Source organism: Ranitomeya variabilis, chromosome 1 (assembly GCF_051348905.1).
Source record: "Ranitomeya variabilis isolate aRanVar5 chromosome 1, aRanVar5.hap1, whole genome shotgun sequence".
In the NCBI taxonomy this organism is placed as follows: Eukaryota; Metazoa; Chordata; class Amphibia; order Anura; family Dendrobatidae; genus Ranitomeya; species Ranitomeya variabilis.
Genome location: NC_135232.1, coordinates 376,658,259 through 376,677,178, shown reverse-complemented (window position 1 = coordinate 376,677,178; position 18,920 = coordinate 376,658,259). Strand labels below are relative to the sequence as shown.

At 42.1% G+C, this 18,920-nt stretch overlaps 1 protein-coding gene across 5 annotated transcripts in view; it reads left to right on the top strand.

Moving 5' to 3' along the window:
* Positions 1-17,678, top strand: part of GCNT1 (glucosaminyl (N-acetyl) transferase 1) — a 96,230-nt gene extending 78,552 nt beyond the window's left edge. For 4 of the 5 annotated variants that reach the window (XM_077249014.1, XM_077249016.1, XM_077249015.1 and 1 more), the window contains one exon: positions 14,864-17,678. In XM_077249014.1, coding sequence (XP_077105129.1) covers positions 15,015-16,298 — 1,284 coding nt within the window. In that variant the 5' untranslated portion in view covers positions 14,864-15,014 and the 3' untranslated portion in view covers positions 16,299-17,678. Of the gene's footprint in view, positions 1-7,700; positions 7,766-14,863 lie in introns of all 5 variants that reach the window. The other variant, XM_077249018.1, reaches the window with a different exon arrangement.
* The last annotated feature ends 1,242 nt before the right edge of the window (positions 17,679-18,920 follow it).

Below are 18,920 nucleotides of genomic sequence, written 5' to 3'. Positions count from 1 at the left end.
AAAAAAAAAAAATTCAGTGAATTGTGAAAGAAGGGAATCCACCTCCTGCATGGATACCCCCTTTTCTGAATATTTTTTTTTTTCGTATTCATTACACAGTGAAAGCGGGGAATCCACAGTCTTGCAGGGAAGGCCCATTTGTTTGTTTTTTTTGGTGTTTTTTTTGTAATAAAAAGGCGTAAGCGTAGAATCCCTATTTATTTCCAATTTGGTTTTTAAACCTAGCAAAATATTTATTAAAAAAAACGCTCTTCACTGGATTTTCTGTCCCGTGTGTGTCCCCTGTGCGTGTGTGTCCCGTATGCGTGTGAAGGTAATAACAAGCAGTTGGGGTTGTCATTCCTCAGCAGCCTGTGTTACTTTTTCTGCCTCTATCAAGTTTGTCAAATTTTGTGTGTATAACTAATAGTAGTTAATGTTTTACCTTTTTTAGGTTCAAAACTTCCCATGTCTTTGGGATAAGGGGTGCCGGGAGTTTTCCAACAAATATACAAAAACTGCTTCCTGGCACAAGGTCTGTGTCACCCTCTATCCCCTGTACGAGTCATACACAAAGGAGCGGCAAAAAGAAACTTGTAAATATTTTCCATTTTGGAGGAGTATTTTTGAATTTCTTGTCTGTATGTAGTTGAATAGTATATTAATAGGTTCAATTTTTCACTTTTTAGTTTCAGCCTTGAAAACCCGCTGGAGGTCGGTGAGGGACAGATTTACACGGTCACGGTCAGAAGCACCAAGTGGCTCTGCGGCACCTGCTTCTCAAGGGCGTTTTGAACAGGAACTCCAATTTTTAAACGGCAGTCTACATTACCGACCGTAAGTATCAGTAACGTCTTTAATTTTGAATAGAAAATAAAATGTATTAAAACTATTGTTTTGATGTTTCTCTTTACAGAACCATAGGCAATGTCCAGCCGATGACCGAAATCCCGGCCACAGCAACAACTCCAGTGTATGAACATGCTTCACAGCCTGCTACCAGCTCTCTTCCAAATGAGCCAAGGCCTGACCCTTCTACCCAAAATGATGATCTGCCCCTCTCCGAGACTAGTTCATTGGCATCGCCACCACCGCCACCAACACCACCTCCACCTCCAGCCTCAACACAGAGGAAGAGGAAAAGAGGCTCTTCAAAGGAGGATGAGGAGACGGCTGCCTTGGCAAGGGCAATTTCTCTAATTGATCGCCAACCTGAAGAGGATCAATTCTCAGCATATGGAACCACTCTAGCTTCCAGAATGCGTACTATGTCCCCCGAGGTCCAGGACTCCTGCATGACGTATCTTTCAATGGCGGTGACATGTTTTAAGAAGTATCCGCATATAAATCCAACCTTTGAAGAAATGGTTTGTTCACTAAACCACATCTGGCATCCACCGACGCCGACTCCTCTTGCACCTGCAGCAGCATTCAATAAACCTCTGCCATCTGCTCCAAGTGCTGCTGCAGGTGCACCAACATCCAGAGTAGTAGCCCAGTCTGAAGAACACCATCCAGACTGGAGCTACTACTCATATTCACAAAGCCTATATGAGGACCAGTAGGCATAATGTTGCTTTTCATGTTTAAAACGCCATGATGTCCAAGTCCACTCCTCAGTTTCCGCCAAGAGGGCATGTTTCCAGCTCTGATTAGTGTTGCGCAAGTGCCGAATGACTCACCGTCAGTGGTGACGGGGAAAGGGCCTTGCTCAATACTAATGAAAGCTGGAAGCATGCCCTCCTGGCGGCAATTAATGAGTGGACTTGGACATCCACAGGTTTATAATCCCATTTTGGGGATGTTTACAGTGTTTACGTGTGGAATTTTGTTAATAACAAAAAAAAAACAACAAATCATTCTATTCTCAATTTTATTAGAAAAGTTTTTCAATTTTGACAGTTACTACAAATAAATATTTGAACTTTTAACTATGATGTAGTCTGCTTCTTTGATTTGTCGACCATGGCCAAAAATACACATTACATAACACCCACTTGCCATGAATAGAGGACACCCCCTAGAAATCAGATATACTACGAGGGGAACTGCTGAATAGAAGGCACTCTATATCTATGGTAGAAGAACTCACAGGAGTGTCAGGAATAACGTACAGCAAACAATGTGGAGTACCGGAAAACTCCAGTGTTAACTCCAGTGTGTATTGTATTCTGAGTCATAAAGACAGGAAATGACCTCAATGACTCTTTTTTTTTTCACCTTTTTTTTTTTTTCAAACAAACTTTAATTTCAGTACACAATGCTGAAAAAAACGCAGCAAAAAACGCAGTGTGTGAAAGCAGCTGCGTTTTTTGCCTGCGTAAAAAAACGCAGGTAAAGCAGCAGCAAAATACGCGCGCGTAAAAATACGCAGCAAATATGCTGTGTGTGAAAGTAAATCCATCAGCCATTAATATATGTAGTAATCAATTTGTATTAGGCTACTTTCACACACAGCATATTTGCTGCGTATTTTTACGCGCGCGTATTTTGCTGCTGCTTTACCTGCGTTTTTTTACGTTTTTTTACGCAGGCAAAAAACGCAGCTGCTTTCACACACAGCGTTTTTTGCTGCGTTTTTTGCAGCTGCGTTTTTTTCAGCATTGTGTACTGAAAATAAAGTTTGTTTGAAAAAAAAAAAAAAAGGGGAAAAAAAAAAAGAGTCATTGAGGTCATTTCCTGTCTTTATGACTCAGAATACAATACACACTGGAGTTAACATCATGTCGATTCTGCCAGCTGCAATGGCCTTGAGCCAAAGACGCCTCAGCAAGCGGAACAGACATCAGCTGGGGTTTACTAACCCCACTGTCACTAACCCCAGGTTACTAGGGCAGGCGTCAGTCAGACGCCCCCCCTCGTAACCCTGTACGGTAAGGGTATGTTCACACAATCCTGATTTCAATCCTTTTTTTTCAGGACAAAAACCGCAGCTCTTGGCAGAAAACGCAGGTGCGTTTTTGGTGCGTTTTTGATGCGGTTTTTGATGCGGTTTTTAGTGCGGTTTTTTATGCAGTTTTCTCTGCAGATTGTCTGTGTTTGACACAAATAAAGCTTTAACTGCAGTGGGGGAAAAAAAAAAGAAATGATGTCATTTCCTTGTCCAACCCTTTTCTTCTTCCATCCTCCATTTTGGGACTAAACACCAAAATGAGTGGACGTGTTTTGAATGACAGCGCTCCGCAGAGTGCTGAGCGTAGGCCAGATCACAGCCCGCGGATCCAGCTCTATCTAGCTATTTAAGTCTACGTTCACATTTGCGGTCTGCGCCGCAGCGTCAGGCGCCGCATGCGTCATGCGCCCCTATATTTAACATGGGGGCGCATGGACATGCGTCGCACTTGCGTTTTGCGCCGGCCGCATGCGTCACTGCAGCGCACGCATCCGGCCGCAGAGGACGCAGCAAGTTGCATTTTTGCTGCGTCCAAAATCAATCAAAAAAAGGACGCATGCGCCGCACAACGCAAATGTGAACATAGCCTAAGTGCCACGTATTTAAGTGCCACGTATTTAAGTGCCACGTATTTAAGTGCCACGTATTTAAGTGCCACGTATTTAAGTGCCACGTATTTAAGTGCCACGTATTTAAGTGCCACGTATTTAAGTGCCACGTATTTAAGTGCCACGTATTTAAGTGCCACGTATTTAAGTGCCACGTATTTAAGTGCCACGTATTTCAGTGCCACGTATTTCAGTGCCACGTGCCACGTATTTCAGTGCCACGTATTTCAGTGCCACGTATTTCAGTGCCACGTGCCACGTATTTAAGTGCCACGTGCCACGTATTTAAGTGCCACGTATCACGTATTTCAGTGCCACGTATTTCAGTGCCACGTATTTCAGTGCCACGTATCAAAGTGCCACGTGCCACGTATCAAAGTGCCACGTGCCACATATTTCAGTGCCACGTATCAAAGTGCCACGTATTTAAGTGACACGTGCCACGTATCAAAGTGCCACGTGCCACATATTTCAGTGCCACGTATTTCAGTGCCACGTATCAAAGTGCCACGTATCAAAGTGCCACGTGCCACATATTTCAGTGCCACGTATCAAAGTGCCACGTGCCACGTATCAAAGTGCCACGTATCAAAGTGCCACGTGCCACGTATTTAAGTGACACGTGCCACGTATCAAAGTGCCACGTATCAAAGTGCCACGTGCCACGTATTTAAGTGACACGTGCCACGTATCAAAGTGCCACATATTTCAGTGCCACGTGCCACGTATCAAAGTGCCACGTATCAAAGTGACTGAGCGCCGGCCCTAAAGTGAAAGTGAAAGCAGAGCGGTGACGTCACCGCTGTGCTGTTAAGGCCGGAGCTCAGTCAGTGTCAGGAAGCAGAGGCTGGGGGACGCGCAGGTGAGCATGTACTGTTTGTTTTTTTTACTTTTACGCTGGTAACCAGGGTAAACATCGGGTTACTAAGCGCGGCCCTGCGCTTAGTAACCCGATGTTTACTCTGGTTACCCGGGGGCCTCGGCATCCTTGGTCGCTGGAGAGCGGTCTGTGTGACAGCTCTCCAGCGATCAAACAGCGATGCTGCAGCGATCGGCATCGTCGCTATCGCTGCAGCGTCGCTACACACACACACACACACACACACGCTGCTACACACACACACACACACACACACACACACACACACACACACACACACACACACACACGCTGCTACACACACACACACACACACACACACACACACGCACGCTGCTTCACTGGGGGGCGGGGGCTTCCCTCTTCCTGTCCGACGTCACGTCCGGTCCTGGGTGTCAACCCCTCCGTACAAAGACGCCGACACCCAGGACAAAGGCGCTGTGTGTGCACGTTAATATGGGGCCCTAGGGGGATACGCAGACACGCCGCTGCGTAAAGAATTGACATGTCAATTCTTTTTACGCCGGCGTGTTTGCAGACAAAAGCGCCGCGTTTTTTTGCGGTGTGTCTGAACGGCAAAGTGAATTTCTCATTCACTTTGCCGGCAGACGAAAATGACATTGCGCATTTTTGAAAAGCGCCCGCAAAATAGCGCTCAAAAATGCGCTATGTCTGAAAGTAGCCTTAAAGGTGTTTATAGGGTGGGATTGGGTTCTGACCTTCTGATGTCATGAAAGACTTTCCCAAAACTTGAAATAGTACCCAGCCGTTGGCTTTTTAATATACAGCTTCTGCACTGAGCCAGAGTTGTAGTATTTTCCTCTTGTTAATTTATAAATTAATCATCATGTTGATTATATGTTGGAGATGTGTGCTTTTAGAATGAAAAAACACACTGTTCCTGTATTTTGAGGAATCAGAATTTTAGATATCCTATTAACCCCTTAGTGACGGAGTCAAATTTTTTAAATCTGACCATTGTCAATTTATGTGGTAATAACTCTGGAACGCTTGAACATATCCCAGTGATTTTGTGATTGTTTTTTCGTGACACATTATTCTTTATGATAATGGTAAATTTAGGTTGATATGTTTTGTGTTTATTTATTAAAAAAATATCAGAAATTTGAGAAAAATGTTAATAAATTAGCAATTTTCAAACTTTGAATGATTATCCCTTTAATCCAGATAATTACACAAAACATTAATAAATAACATTTCCCACATGCCTTCTTTACATCAGCACCATTTGTAAAATGTTATTTTATTTTGTTAGCATTTTAGGAGGTTTAAAAATGTAGCAGTAATTTTTCATTTTTTTAAGGACATTTTCAAAATTTATTTTTTTTAGAGACCTAGCCATGTTTGAAGTGCCTTTAGGGGTCCTATATATTGGAAAACCAGCAAAAGTGATACCATTTTAAAAACCGCACCCCTTGACATATTGAAAACTGCTGTCGGGTAGTTTATAAACCCTTCAGGTGCTTTCAGGAATTACTGCAAAATGACATGACGGGAATGAAAAAGTTGATTTTTAACCACCTATATGTCGCTAACTTCTGAACGGATTACTACAGCCGTCAGACTCTAAGGCTACTTTCACTCTAGCGTCGTACGACGCACGACGAATTGCGTCGTTGCGACGTACCGACGCAAGCAGTGAACGCGCCGCACAACGGGGGCAGTGGATGCTGTTTTTCAACGCATCCGCTGCCCCATTGTGATGTGCGGGGAGGCGGGGGTGGAGTTCCGGCCGCGCATGCTCGGTCGGAAAAGACGGTCTCGATGCACCAAAAAACGTTGCATGCAATGTTTTTTGGTGGCGACGGACCGACGCAACACGACGCGACCGTCGCACGACAGTTGCGACGTGTGGCAATGCGTCGCTAATGCAAGTCTATGGAGAAAAAACGCATCCTGCAAGCACTTTTGCAGCATGCGTTTTTTCTACAAAACGACGCATAGCGACAGTGCACGACGCTAGTGTGAAAGTAGCCTAAGGCTACGTTCACATTTGCGTTGTGCGCCGCTGCGTCGGCGACACAACGCAAACAAAACCGCAACAAAACGCACGCTAAAACGCTGCGTTTTGCGACGCATGCGTCCTTTTTTGCCGAAAGTTGGACGCAAAAAAAATGCAACTTGTTGCGTTCTCTGCGCCCAACGCTTGCGGCCATGCGTCGCAAAACGCAGCACAACGCATGTCCATGCGCCCCCATGTTAAATATAGGGGCGCATGACGCATGCTGCAGTGCCCGACGCTGCAGCACTGAACGCTAATGTGAACGTAGACTAAGTCCGCTATTTGGTCATGAATTGCTATGACAAACATCAGCACCACACAATCATGATCGGAGGGCACCAATTGGGATAAAGAGTAAGCCCCCACACTCTGTTAACCATTTATATGATGTAGTCAGTATTGACAGCAGCATCTAAGGGGTTAAACAGATTTGGACGGGGCAAACACTGATTTTGGCTGATGCATGAAGTTGTCAGCTATAGTGTACAGCCGACAGCTGTTGGATTGTCACCTATATGAGGATGTTATTCTCTTATATCTCAGGTCAGTTCAAAGGTGTATTGGCGGTCATTAAGGGGTTAAAGTCAATGTTCCTTTAAAATGCTTTACATCTGGATAAATATTGAGTTACTAGGTAACCTTACACTTTGAAAAAAGCACATATTCAGTGGAAAAAAAAACAAAAACGCTTTTCCTTGCTGACAAAGTACTGCTTTCATACCCAGAGCTGCTGGCTAACTGCTTGTTTTCAGAACTGTATAATGCTTGACTTTTATGCTGCTCTGGGTAGGGAACACACATCACACACACATTCATCTTTCTAGTAAACCTACTGATCAAAGTCATAATGTTTCATTTTCCAACTGGCATTGTAATATTGTTTGGAAGGAGATCTTCAGGATTTATGAGTATATGATGCGATATACAAAGGCCTTGTGCACAATAGCTTTACTCTAGTTTAATGTCAATGCTGGTATGGGTTTTTTCTTTTGATCATGACCTTCTTTATTATAGATCCTGGTTTGTTTGTTTGTTTGTTTAAACTGGTTTAGCATAATTTTTGTGACAGACCTGTTTTATAAAGGATTTTTGACCGCTAACATTTTTAATGACTGGTACAAATTCTCAATCATGAAAATAAAAACTGGAGAATTGTCAACACTTATGGTCTATAAGAGTAAAGATTGATTCATGTAAATAGCAGTGATGAGCTCCCATCTTACAAATTTACCGGTAGTTTAAAATTTGTGAAAACAGGGTGCCAAAGACTTGAGCCAGCTTTAATAACAGAACAGGCATTTTTGTGCCTCCTAATAGGTTTTTGAAAAAGCAACACTGCAAATACACGTGATTAAAAACTTCAAGACCTACACATTTTCAAGGTAACAGACTGTAAATAAAGTGACATTTCTGCTATTAACCCCTTAGTGACAGAGCCAATTTGATACTTAATGACCAAGCCAATTTTTACAATTCTGACCACTCACTTTGAGGTTATAACTCTGGAAAGCTTGAACGGATCCCGCTGATTCTGAGAATGTTTTTTGTGACATATTGTACTTCATGTCATGTTAGTGGTAAAATTTCTTCGATATTACTTGCGTTTATTTATGAAAAAACAGAAATATGGCAAAAATGTTGCAATTTTCAAACTTTTAATTTTTATCCCCTTAAATAGCACAGATGTCACCCAAAATAGTTAATAAATAACATTTCCCACATGTCAACTTTACATCAGCACAATTTTGGAAACAAATTATTTTTTGTGAGGCTGGTTTCACACTTGCGTATGGAGCAAGCTGCGGAGGGCTGCGGACTTCCTCCGTGAAGCCCCGCCCTCCGCCGCTAGCTCCGCCTACTTCCGCATGCAGCCGGCATGCGGCCTGTGTACCTATATTTAACATTAGGTACGCAGGTCGTGCCGCAGTATGCGGAGGCTGCCGCATGCGGCGTTTTGACGCTGCAGCTACCAGCGTAGGACGCAGCCTGTAGCATTTTTTTTTTTTATCTGCAGCGTCAAAACGCCGCATGCGGCACCATCCGCATACTGCGGCAGGACCTGCGTACCTAATGTTAAATATAGGTACCCAGGCCGCATGCAGAAGTAGGCGGAGCGGGGGGCGGGGCTTCACGGAGGAAGTCCGCAGCCCGCCGCAGATCAGGTAAACGCTAGTGTGAAACTAGCCTTAGGGAGTTATAAGGGTTAAAAGTTGACCAGCGATTTCTCATTTTTACAAAACCATTTTTTTAGTTACCATCTCGCATTTAAAGTCACTTTTAGGGGTCTATATGGCAGAAAATAGCCAAAAGTGACACCATTCTGAAAACTGCACCCATCACGGTGCCTAAAACCACATTCAAGAACTTTATTAACCCATCAGGTGCTTCATAGGAACTGAAGCAATGTGAAAGAAAAAATGAACATTTAACTTTTTTTCACAAACCTTTTACTTCTGAACCAATTTTTTTATTTTCCCAAGGGTAAAAAGAGAAAATAAACCACAAAACTTGTTGTGCAATTTGTCCTGAGTATGCCGATACCCCATACGTGGGGGTGAACCACTGTTTGGGTGCACAGCAGAGCTCAGAAGGGAAGGAGCGCCATTTGACTTTTTCAGCGCAGAATTGGCTGGAATTGAGATCTGACGCCATGTCTCGTTTGGAGAGCCCCTGATGTTCCTAAACAGTGGAAAGCCCCCACAAGTGATACCATTTTGGAAACTAGACCCCTGAAGGAACTTATCTAGATGTGTGGTGTGCACTTTGAACCCCCAAGTGCTTCACAGAAGTTTATAACACAGAGCCGTGAAAATAAAAAATAATTTTTCTTTCCTCAAAAATGATTTATATTTTTTTAGGCCGCAATTTTTTACTTTCACAAGGATAAGAGGACAAACTGAACAACTTTTGGGGTCCAATTTCTCCTGAGTAAGCTTGATGCCCCATATATGGGGGGAACCACTGTTTGGGCACACAACGGGGCTCGGAAGGGAAGTAGTGACGTTTTAAAATGCAGACTTTGATGGAATCGTCTGTGGGCGTCATGTTATGTTTGCAGAGCCCCTGATGTACCTAAACAGTAGAAACCCCCCACAAGTGACCCCATTTTGGAAGCTAGACCCTCCAAGGAGCTTATATAGATGTGTGGTGAGCACTATGAATTCCCAAGTGCTTCACAGAAGTTTATAACGTAGAGCCATGGATATAATAAATAATTTTTGTAGAAAAAATATGATCTTTTCAGCCTCAAATTTTTACTTTCACAAGGGTAACAGGCGAAATTGGACCATGAAAGTTGTTGTGCAATTTGTCCTTAGTACGTTGATACCCCGTATCTGGGGGGGACCACTGTTTGGGCGCATGGCAGAGCTCGGAAGGGAAGGAGTGCCGTTTTGGAATGCAGACTTTGATAGAATGGTCTGCGGGCGTCATGTTGCGTTTGCAGAGCCCCTGATGTGCCTAACAGTAGAAACCCCCCAGAAATGACCCCATTTTGGAAACTAGACCCCCCCCCCATAGAACTTATCTAGATGTGTTGTATGAACTTTGAACCCAAAGTGCTTCAAAGAAGTTTATAACGCAGAGCTGTGAAAATAAAAAATCATTTTATTTCCACAAAAATGATTTTTTTAGCCCTCAATTTTATTTTCCCAAGGGTAAAAGGAGAAACTGGACCCCAAACGTTGTCCAATTTGTCCTGAGTACACTGATGCCCCATATGTGGGGGTAAACCACTGTTTGGGTGCATGGCAGAGCTCAGAAGGGAGGGAGCACCGTTTGACTTTTTCAACGCAAAATTGGCTGAAATCAATGGTGCAGCCATGTCGCGTGTGGAGACCCCCTGATGTACCTAAATAGTGGAAACCCCCAATTCTGACTCCAAGCCTAACCCCCAACACACCCGTAGCCCTAATCGCAACCCTAGTCATAATCACACCCCTAACCCTAATCCCAACCTTAACCACAAACCTAACCCTAATCCCAACACACCAATAACCCTAATCCCAAACCTAAGGCTTCTTTTACACTTACCGGGTTTTTTGCAGGCCGTATTGCCGCAATTTTCATGGTCTGCCGCAATAACAGACCGCCGTTTTTCCGGTTACACAGTCATGGCCAAAATTTTTGAGAATGACACCAAAATTATATTTTCACATGATCTGCTGCCCTCTGGTTTTTATTAGTGTTTGTCTGATGTTTATATCACATACAGAAATATAATTGCAATCATATTATGAGTACCAATAGGTTATATTGACAGTTAGAATGAGTTAATGCAGCAAGTCAATATTTGCAGTGTTGACCCTTCTTCTTCAAGACCTCTGCAATTCTCCCTGGCATGCTCTCAATCAACTTCTGGACCAAATCCTGACTGATAGCAGTCCATTCTTGCATAATCAATGCTTGCATTTTGCCTGAATTTGTTGGTTTTTGTTTGTCCACCCGTCTCTTGATGATTGACCACAAGTTCTCAATGGGATTAAGATCTGGGGAGTTTCCAGGCCATGGACCCAAAATCTCTGTTTTGTTCCATGAGCCATTTAGTTATCACCTTTGCTTTATGGCAAGGTGCTCCATCATGCTGGAAAAGGCATTGTTGGGTGCCAAACTGCTCTTTGACAGTTGGGAGAAGTTGCTCTTGGAGGACATTCTGGTACCATTCTTTATTCATGGCTGTGTTTTTAGGCAAGACTGTGAGTGAGCCGATTCCCTTGGCTGAGAAGCAACCCCACACATGAATGGTTTCAGGATGGTTTACAGTTGGCATGAGACAAGACTGGTGGTAGAGCTCACCTCTTCTTCTCCGAATAAGCTGTTTTCCAGATGTCCCAAACAATCGAAAAGGGGATTCATCAGAGAAAATGACTTTGCTCCAGTCCTCAGCAGTCCACTCCCTGTACCTTTTGCAGAATATCAGTCGGTCCCTGATGTTTTTTCTGGAGAGAAGTGGCTTCTTTGCTGCCCTCCTTGAAACCAGGCCTTGCTCAAAGAGTCTCACAGTGCGTGCCGAAGCACTCACACCAGCCTGCTGCCATTCCTGAGCAAGCTCGGCACTGCTGGTAGTCCGATCCCGCAGCTGAAACAGTTTTAAGATACGGTCCTGGCGCTTGCTGGTCTTTCTTGGGCGCCCTGGAGCCTTTTTGACAACCATGTAAGCTCTCTCCTTGAAGTTCTTGATGATGCAATAGATTGTTGACTGAGGTGCAATCCTTGTAGCTGCGATACTCTTCCCTGTTAGGCCATTTTTGTGCAGTGCCATGATGGCTGCAAGTGTTTCTTTAGAGATAACCATGGTTAACTGAAGAGAAACAATGATACCAAGCACCAGCCTCCTTTTTAAAGTGTCCAGTGATGTCATTCTTACTTAATCATGACTGATTGATCGCCAGCCCTGTCCTCAACACCCACACCTGTGTTAATGGATCAATCACTAAAACGATGTTAGCTGCTCCTTTTAAGGCAGGACTGCAATGATGATGAAATGTGTTTTGGGGGTTAAAGTTCATTTTCTGGGCAAATATTGACTTTGCAAGTACAGTAATTGCTGTTAAGCTGATCACTCTGACAGTCAGGAGTATATGCAAATTGCCATTAGAAAAAATGAAGCAGTAGACTTTGGAAAAATTAATATTTGTCTCATTCTCAAAATTTTTGGCCATGACTGTACTATGGCAAAAGTGTTGGAAAAAAAAATGGCGGTCTGCAAAACCGGAAGTCACTGTGCACCGCAAAAACAACCTTTTCGTTGTTTTTGCAGCCCCATTGAATTACAATGGGGGCCGTGTACGTAAGCTGTGAAAAATATTGAGCAGGCTCGATATTTTTTCACGGCTGTAAATACGGCTATCCATGGAATTGTTGCTGCCCGTTTTTGCGGCCCCATAGAAATCTATTGGGACCGCAAAAACGGGACGCAAAACCACAGTAAGTGTAAAAGATTCCTTACCCTAATCCTAACCCTAATTTTAGCCCAAACCCTGTCACTAACTTTAGCCCAACTCTAACCCTAATGGGAAAATGGAAATAAATAGTGATGAGCGAATATACTCATTACTCAAGATTTCTTGAGCATGCTCGGGGGTTTTCCGAGTATTTTTTAGTGTTTGGAGTTTTAGTTTTTAGCGCTGCAGCTGAATGATTTACATCTGTTAGCCAGCATACGTACATGTGGGGGTTGCCTGGTTGCTAGGGAATCCCCACATGTACTTATGCTGGCTAACCGATGTAAATCATTCAGCTGCGGCGATGAAAACTAAAACTCCGAGCACTAAAAAATACTTGGAGGGACCCCCGAGCATGCTCGAGAAATCTCGAGTAACGAGTATATTCGCTGATCACTAGAAATAAATACATTTTCTTTGTTTTATTATTTTTCCTTAACAAAGGAGGGGTTTATTACTATTTTTTTTTTATTTTGATCACTGTGATAGGATCTATCACAGTGACCAAAATGAACCAATAGGAAAAATCTAAAAATCTTCCTATTGTTGCCGAGTGCCATGTTTTTTTTTCCCGGATGAAGATGGCGGTGCCCCCCGGAGGAAGCAGGAGGGCTGAGGAGCGCCAGGAGGTATGGGGGCGTCAGGGACCCAATTTCTCTCTCCTCTGATGTGCTGTCACATCAGAGGAAAGGGAAATTAAATGGCACATCAGACTTTTTTTTTTTTTTTTGGCGGTCGCCGCTACACAGTTAGTAACGGTGATCGCAAAACCAGGGTCGGTAAAAACCGACCCAAATCATGTTCTCTGGGGTCTTGGCTACCCCGGCAACTCTTGGGGGCGCTATACACTTTTTCCACTGTACGATTAATTAACGGTACTGTGGTTTAAGTACCCTTAACTACCGCCGTTAAAAGGCGTATCTGCGGTCGTTAAGGAGTTAACAAGACACTGAGGGTATGTGCACATGTTGTTTGGTTCAGAAATTTCTGCATCTCTTGGCAGGAAAAACAAACTGCCTAAAATAGGTCCTTTTTTACATGCATGTTTGGCGATTTTTACCTATTCAAAATCTGCAAGTCACAAATCTGCAACATGTGCACCAGACTTCAGGAATCTCATTCACTTTCCTGTTATCAGGAAACCCTTCAGGTTTTGTGAAAAATCTGCAACATGTGCACAGGCCCTTAGGCTTATATAACAGTTTTATGGATTGATAATAGTCTGTTAGCATGGAATTGTGTAACAGCTGCAGTAAAGTTTGATGAACATAAATTGAAGTTGTTTCCATTTTACATGTGCTGGAGCGATAACCTAAAGATGAACACCGCTTAATTTCTTAAATTATTGTAAAATGCCTTAAAAAGCCAACAAGAGGAAATGTCCAAGTACTTTTTAATATTTAGAAACCCAGCGTTCATTTTCATTTGGTAGTGCAATCACAAGTTATAGAAGTATATTGGACCTCCTAAAAAGCTGGCACCATGGGTGGAGGGCAGAAAGGAGATGATGAAAGTAACCTGTTACTATTTTTTGTCTGTTAACAAATGCCACAACCTTTATCTGCTGCTATTATGCTTACATTCTTTTCTAACTCCCCCTAAAAATACTATTTAGTTCTAAACTGTATTTAAATGAGGATGGTTCTGTCCAATGGGTGTCATCGCTGTGTCGTCTGTGCCTCTTCTCTGCTCCCAAAAGTCATCCGGCTCTGATTTGGTGTGGATGATTCTTCATGCGTCAGCCACATAGCTCAATTAATTCTTGCGCCTGTGCATTAGCATTGCCAGTATGTGCAGGTGCACTTTGCTTTCCCCTACTGCTGGCAGAGCAAAAGACATCACTGTGTATGCCTGCATTATTGCAGAGCAAAGTGCGCCTGCACGGGATAGCAATGCCACTGCGCAAGAATTCATTGAGCATCCTGCGTCATCCACATCATTCAGGGTCGAAGGACAGCTGTTGGGAGTCAACACACACACACACACACACACACACACACACACACACACACACACACACACACACACACACACACACCACACACCAGTGGTCATTTTCATGGAAGTCTATTTCCTTTAATATGTACATACCATGCATTTATAAGTTTTGTGTGTCATGGACGGATTAAAATTATTAGAGTAGGCTATGGTACTTTAACTAACACCAGGAATTTTTGTGAATTGCAACCAATAATGTGTATGTGTGTTAAGTTTCTGCCTAAGGACAGCAGCCTCCGCTTTTATATTTTTCTATTAAATTGATTGTGATGAACACTGTTTATTATTTTATTAATAAAAATGTTTTATGGGCTAAATATACTCTGGTTTTACACCATGTAGAATAGCATTGCAATCTCCCACATAAATATGTACAGCTAGTTTAAAAAAATATACGATTATATGCATTGGATATATAGATTTGGTGCTTTGGCATACATCATATGTATGAATGCATCTTTAATGAAGAAAAGGTTCTCTTGCATTTATAATGGTCAGTTTTATCTGTGTAATCAAACTTCTTTAATTTCTATTTTTTAGGGTGTATTTGGTTCTTAATGCCAAGAGTCACATAACCGCAACTGACCTCTGACGACACATTGGTTCTCTGGAAGACATATGTCACTTGACTGGAAGTGAGATTTTTTTTTTTTTTTTTTCTTGTGTTCCTAATTTCTCAAGACATTCTGAAATGCTGAGAAGAAAATTACGCCACTGTAAAGTAAGACGACTAGGCTTGTTGGTCTTTATCGCACTTACCGCAGCCACTCTCACGGTGGTGAGGAACCACAGCAAAACTCTATATTTTACCAGCAAAAATTTAGAAATTGTAGAAGAGAATCCCACTAGTAATGTGAACTGTACAAAAATCCTAAAAGGTGACATTGAAGCAATAGAACGTGCCAAATTAGAGCTCATCACTGTGAAAAGGAGACAGCGGCCACGTCTAAATGAAAATGACTACATCAATATGACCAAAGACTGTAACACTTTTACCAAAGATCGCAAATATATTTTACATCCAGTTAGCAATGTAGAGCGTGATTTCCCCTTAGCTTATTCCATAGTGGTTCACCAAAAAATTGACATGTTTGAAAGACTGTTGCGTACCATATACATGCCTCAAAATTATTATTGCATCCATGTCGACAAGAAATCTTCTGAATCTTTCATGGCTGCAGTGGAAGGAATCGCCGCCTGTTTTGAAAATGTCTTTGTAGCCTCCCAACTGGAGAATGTAGTGTACGCATCATGGAGTCGTGTTCAGGCTGACCTCAACTGCATGAAAGACCTTCACCATGCGGATGCTCAGTGGAAATACTTAATAAACCTCTGTGGCATGGATTTTCCAATAAAAACCAACAGAGAAATGGTACAAATGTTAAAAGCCTTGAAAGGTGAAAACAGTCTAGAAACAGAGAAGATGCCATCACACAAAGAAGTCCGGTGGAGGAAGCACTATGAGATAAATGAGCATGGCATTCAGAAAACTGATGTTAACAAGGACCCACCGCCATTTGAAATCCCAATGTTTTCTGGCAGTGCATATTTTGTTCTCAGTCGAGCTTTTGTTACCCAGGTCTTTGAAAATGACAAAATCAGAACGTTTCTAAAGTGGTCTGAGGACACTTATAGCCCAGATGAGTTTTTATGGGCCACTCTACACAGATTTCCAGAAATGCCAGGATCTGTTCCTGCCAATAGCAAATACGATGTTTCAGACATGAATTCTGTCGCAAGGTTTGTGAAATGGCAGTACTTGGAAGGAGATGTTGCTAAAGGAGCACCATATCCACCATGTGCTGGAACTCATGTGCGATCAGTTTGTGTGTTTGGTGCTGGTGATTTGCCTTTTATGTTAGGGAAGCATCACTTATTTGCTAATAAGTTTGATTTGGATGTAGACTCTATTGCCATTCAGTGCCTAGAGGAACATCTGCGGTACAAAACACTATATCCAGAAGTGCATGAGTGATCTCTGTACAGCCAAAGTGCTAAAATGCTCTGAACACACACATCATACCACTTTCTGACACTGCACAGTATTTGTAGGGCTGATGTGGCAAATCTGTTTTGCACTCTGTAAGACATGAGTATCTTTCAAAAATTGACAGAAATTGGATAGTACAAAGTTACATGTGAGACTGCAGCTGATGAGCTGCAAATAGCTCTACTTTAACTCCGTTAGGAGTTGTCGTGCAATATGTTCTTGGCTGCTTCATCACGTCTGTCAACATAAAAGTGCCTTCTTTGTAATGCTTAAATTCAACAATGTACCACTGTGCACCTGGTATGGGACGCTGCCAGGTGGTATTCATGCCATGCCACATTTTATTAGCCTCTCCAACCATTTCCTGGTTATATTTTATTATTTTGTTAATAATGCTAAAAGCCTCTAAAGCATAGCCTTCCATGTTTTTGAGCACATTTAAAAACAGATTACCACTGGCGAGACACGAGCCAGATGGAATCAAAAGGGACTACGTTGGCCTTATCAAATGAATGGTTCTGCCAAGGTTCCCGTCAGAATCCTATTTTTCGATAATTCTTTCAGAAACCCCAATACAGTGCTCAGTATAGAGCAACTGCATATGTGTTAAGCTAGCATTCAAAGTAATAGGAATCATCTCCATGCAGAATAGGGAGCTGTTTCTTAAGTTGGTTTAGCCTGTATGTGAAACATGGACCAGGCTCTGATCGGAAAACCCCCGGTCTAAATGCTCGATCTCCTGAAGTTGACCAATTGAGATATAGGAGGCCGCTGTCTCAAGACAGGAGACTTGGGGTCTGGCAAAGTCTTGCGATCCAACCACTGTTTGTGTTTCACAGACATATGATGCTGACCTTAGGAACATGTCACTTTAGTAGTGGTCCCCAGTTATCAGTATAGATTAACCCCTTAGTCTGTAAGTGTCCAAGAGTCATTAATTCCACACAACGTACTTCAAAATATTAAGACGGGAGCAAATTAGTGACAAGCAGTCATTCTTCTAATGTGGTGTGTGATAGGTTAACATATTTTAATAAGATCACAATTGTTCCTTTTCTGTTTGGATAAGTGAAAAACATGAAATTAGACTTTTTGTAAGACGAGCTATTTAATATGTAAATTGCATTTTGTTTAACTTATTTTGATTATTAAAATTCATTTTAATGAGCGGTCGATCCAGCAAAGGCTCATTTTATAGAGTAACATGATATGCCAGTCTGTTGTTTTGTATTATAGCCTTTATTTTTCTACTTGATGGTAATACCTGACAATTTTATTTTTCTGAAGTGCCTCAAACGTATTATATTGTAAAGACTGTACAGTCTATAGAGATTTGGTTAATAAAGCAATGACCTGCTGTGTAAATTATTATTATTATTATTATTATTTATTGTTATAGCGCCATTTATTCCATGGCGCTTTACAAGTGAGGAGGGGTATACATAATAACAAGTACAATAATCTTGAACAATACAAGTCATAACTGGTACAGTAGGAGAGAGGACCCTGCCCGCGAAGGCTCACAATCTACAAGTTGACAGGTGTCCATGTTTTATTTCTGAACAGTACAGATTTTACCCATCCTAGTAATCTAAATCTTTGGTGCACGGTCTGATTACCTTGCTTGCCTCCTGGCATCAAACAGATGGTAACCAATCAAGCTAAACTGGGTAGTAAAACATGGGGAGGCAGAGGCCAATTAAGTGCCATAATGTATGGGGGTTTTTCCATCCGTATGGCACCTGGTTTTCTATATCAATATTTTAAAAATGCACAAGACCAAATAGTTTGTTAATAATTGCACTATAGCCAATAAAAATAGATGCAGTACAGATTATCTATACATCGTCCGTTTTTGTTTTGTGCACCTAAACACTTGAATGGGCAAGTCTGAGCCCGAAAAAAACGAGAGACTAGTGCATGCTGTGAATTTTTTTTCCTCCTTTGAGAAATTCAATAACCTTAATCCGTGAACTATCCGATTTTAACATGGATAGCATTTTTTAAAGGGATACTTTCATGTTGTGTAGAGAAGAAGCCAAGCAGAATGCTGTACTGAATCTTTTCCAACAAACATGTAATATTTTGTATCTTATTCATTGCAATCCCTGCAGTTTGAATGTATACGAGTCCAATTGGCATTCGTCCTTGGCGATTGGTAGCTATCTTTGCATGTACAGTGATACAGGAAAGCCTGTCAATCAAGGCCTAGGACAACCCCCTGAAACTCGTATGGAAATACTTAGGATTAATGAATAAACTGGAAGATTATTAAAACTGACCACAAAGATGTATAGCAATCTGATCCACTCCTCCATCTTGTCTGCAATGTAATCTTGGCAAGCAGTGAAGAGTAAACAAGCGTGAATACACTTAATGAAAATATATTAATTTGCTCAAATACTAGCTGATCCTTCTGCTGCTGCTACAGGGAACCCATATGCAATCTCCTGGAATGTTGTGTACAGTTCTCCTTGATTGACAGCTGGAGGACGGCACTTCCGTAGCTTAGTAGCCTGCTCTTTTTTCAGTTCTGTGACAATGGCTGCTTTGTGTTTTCTTAGCTCCAGTGTATTAGAACCTTGCTATAATTTGCATTGCACCTGT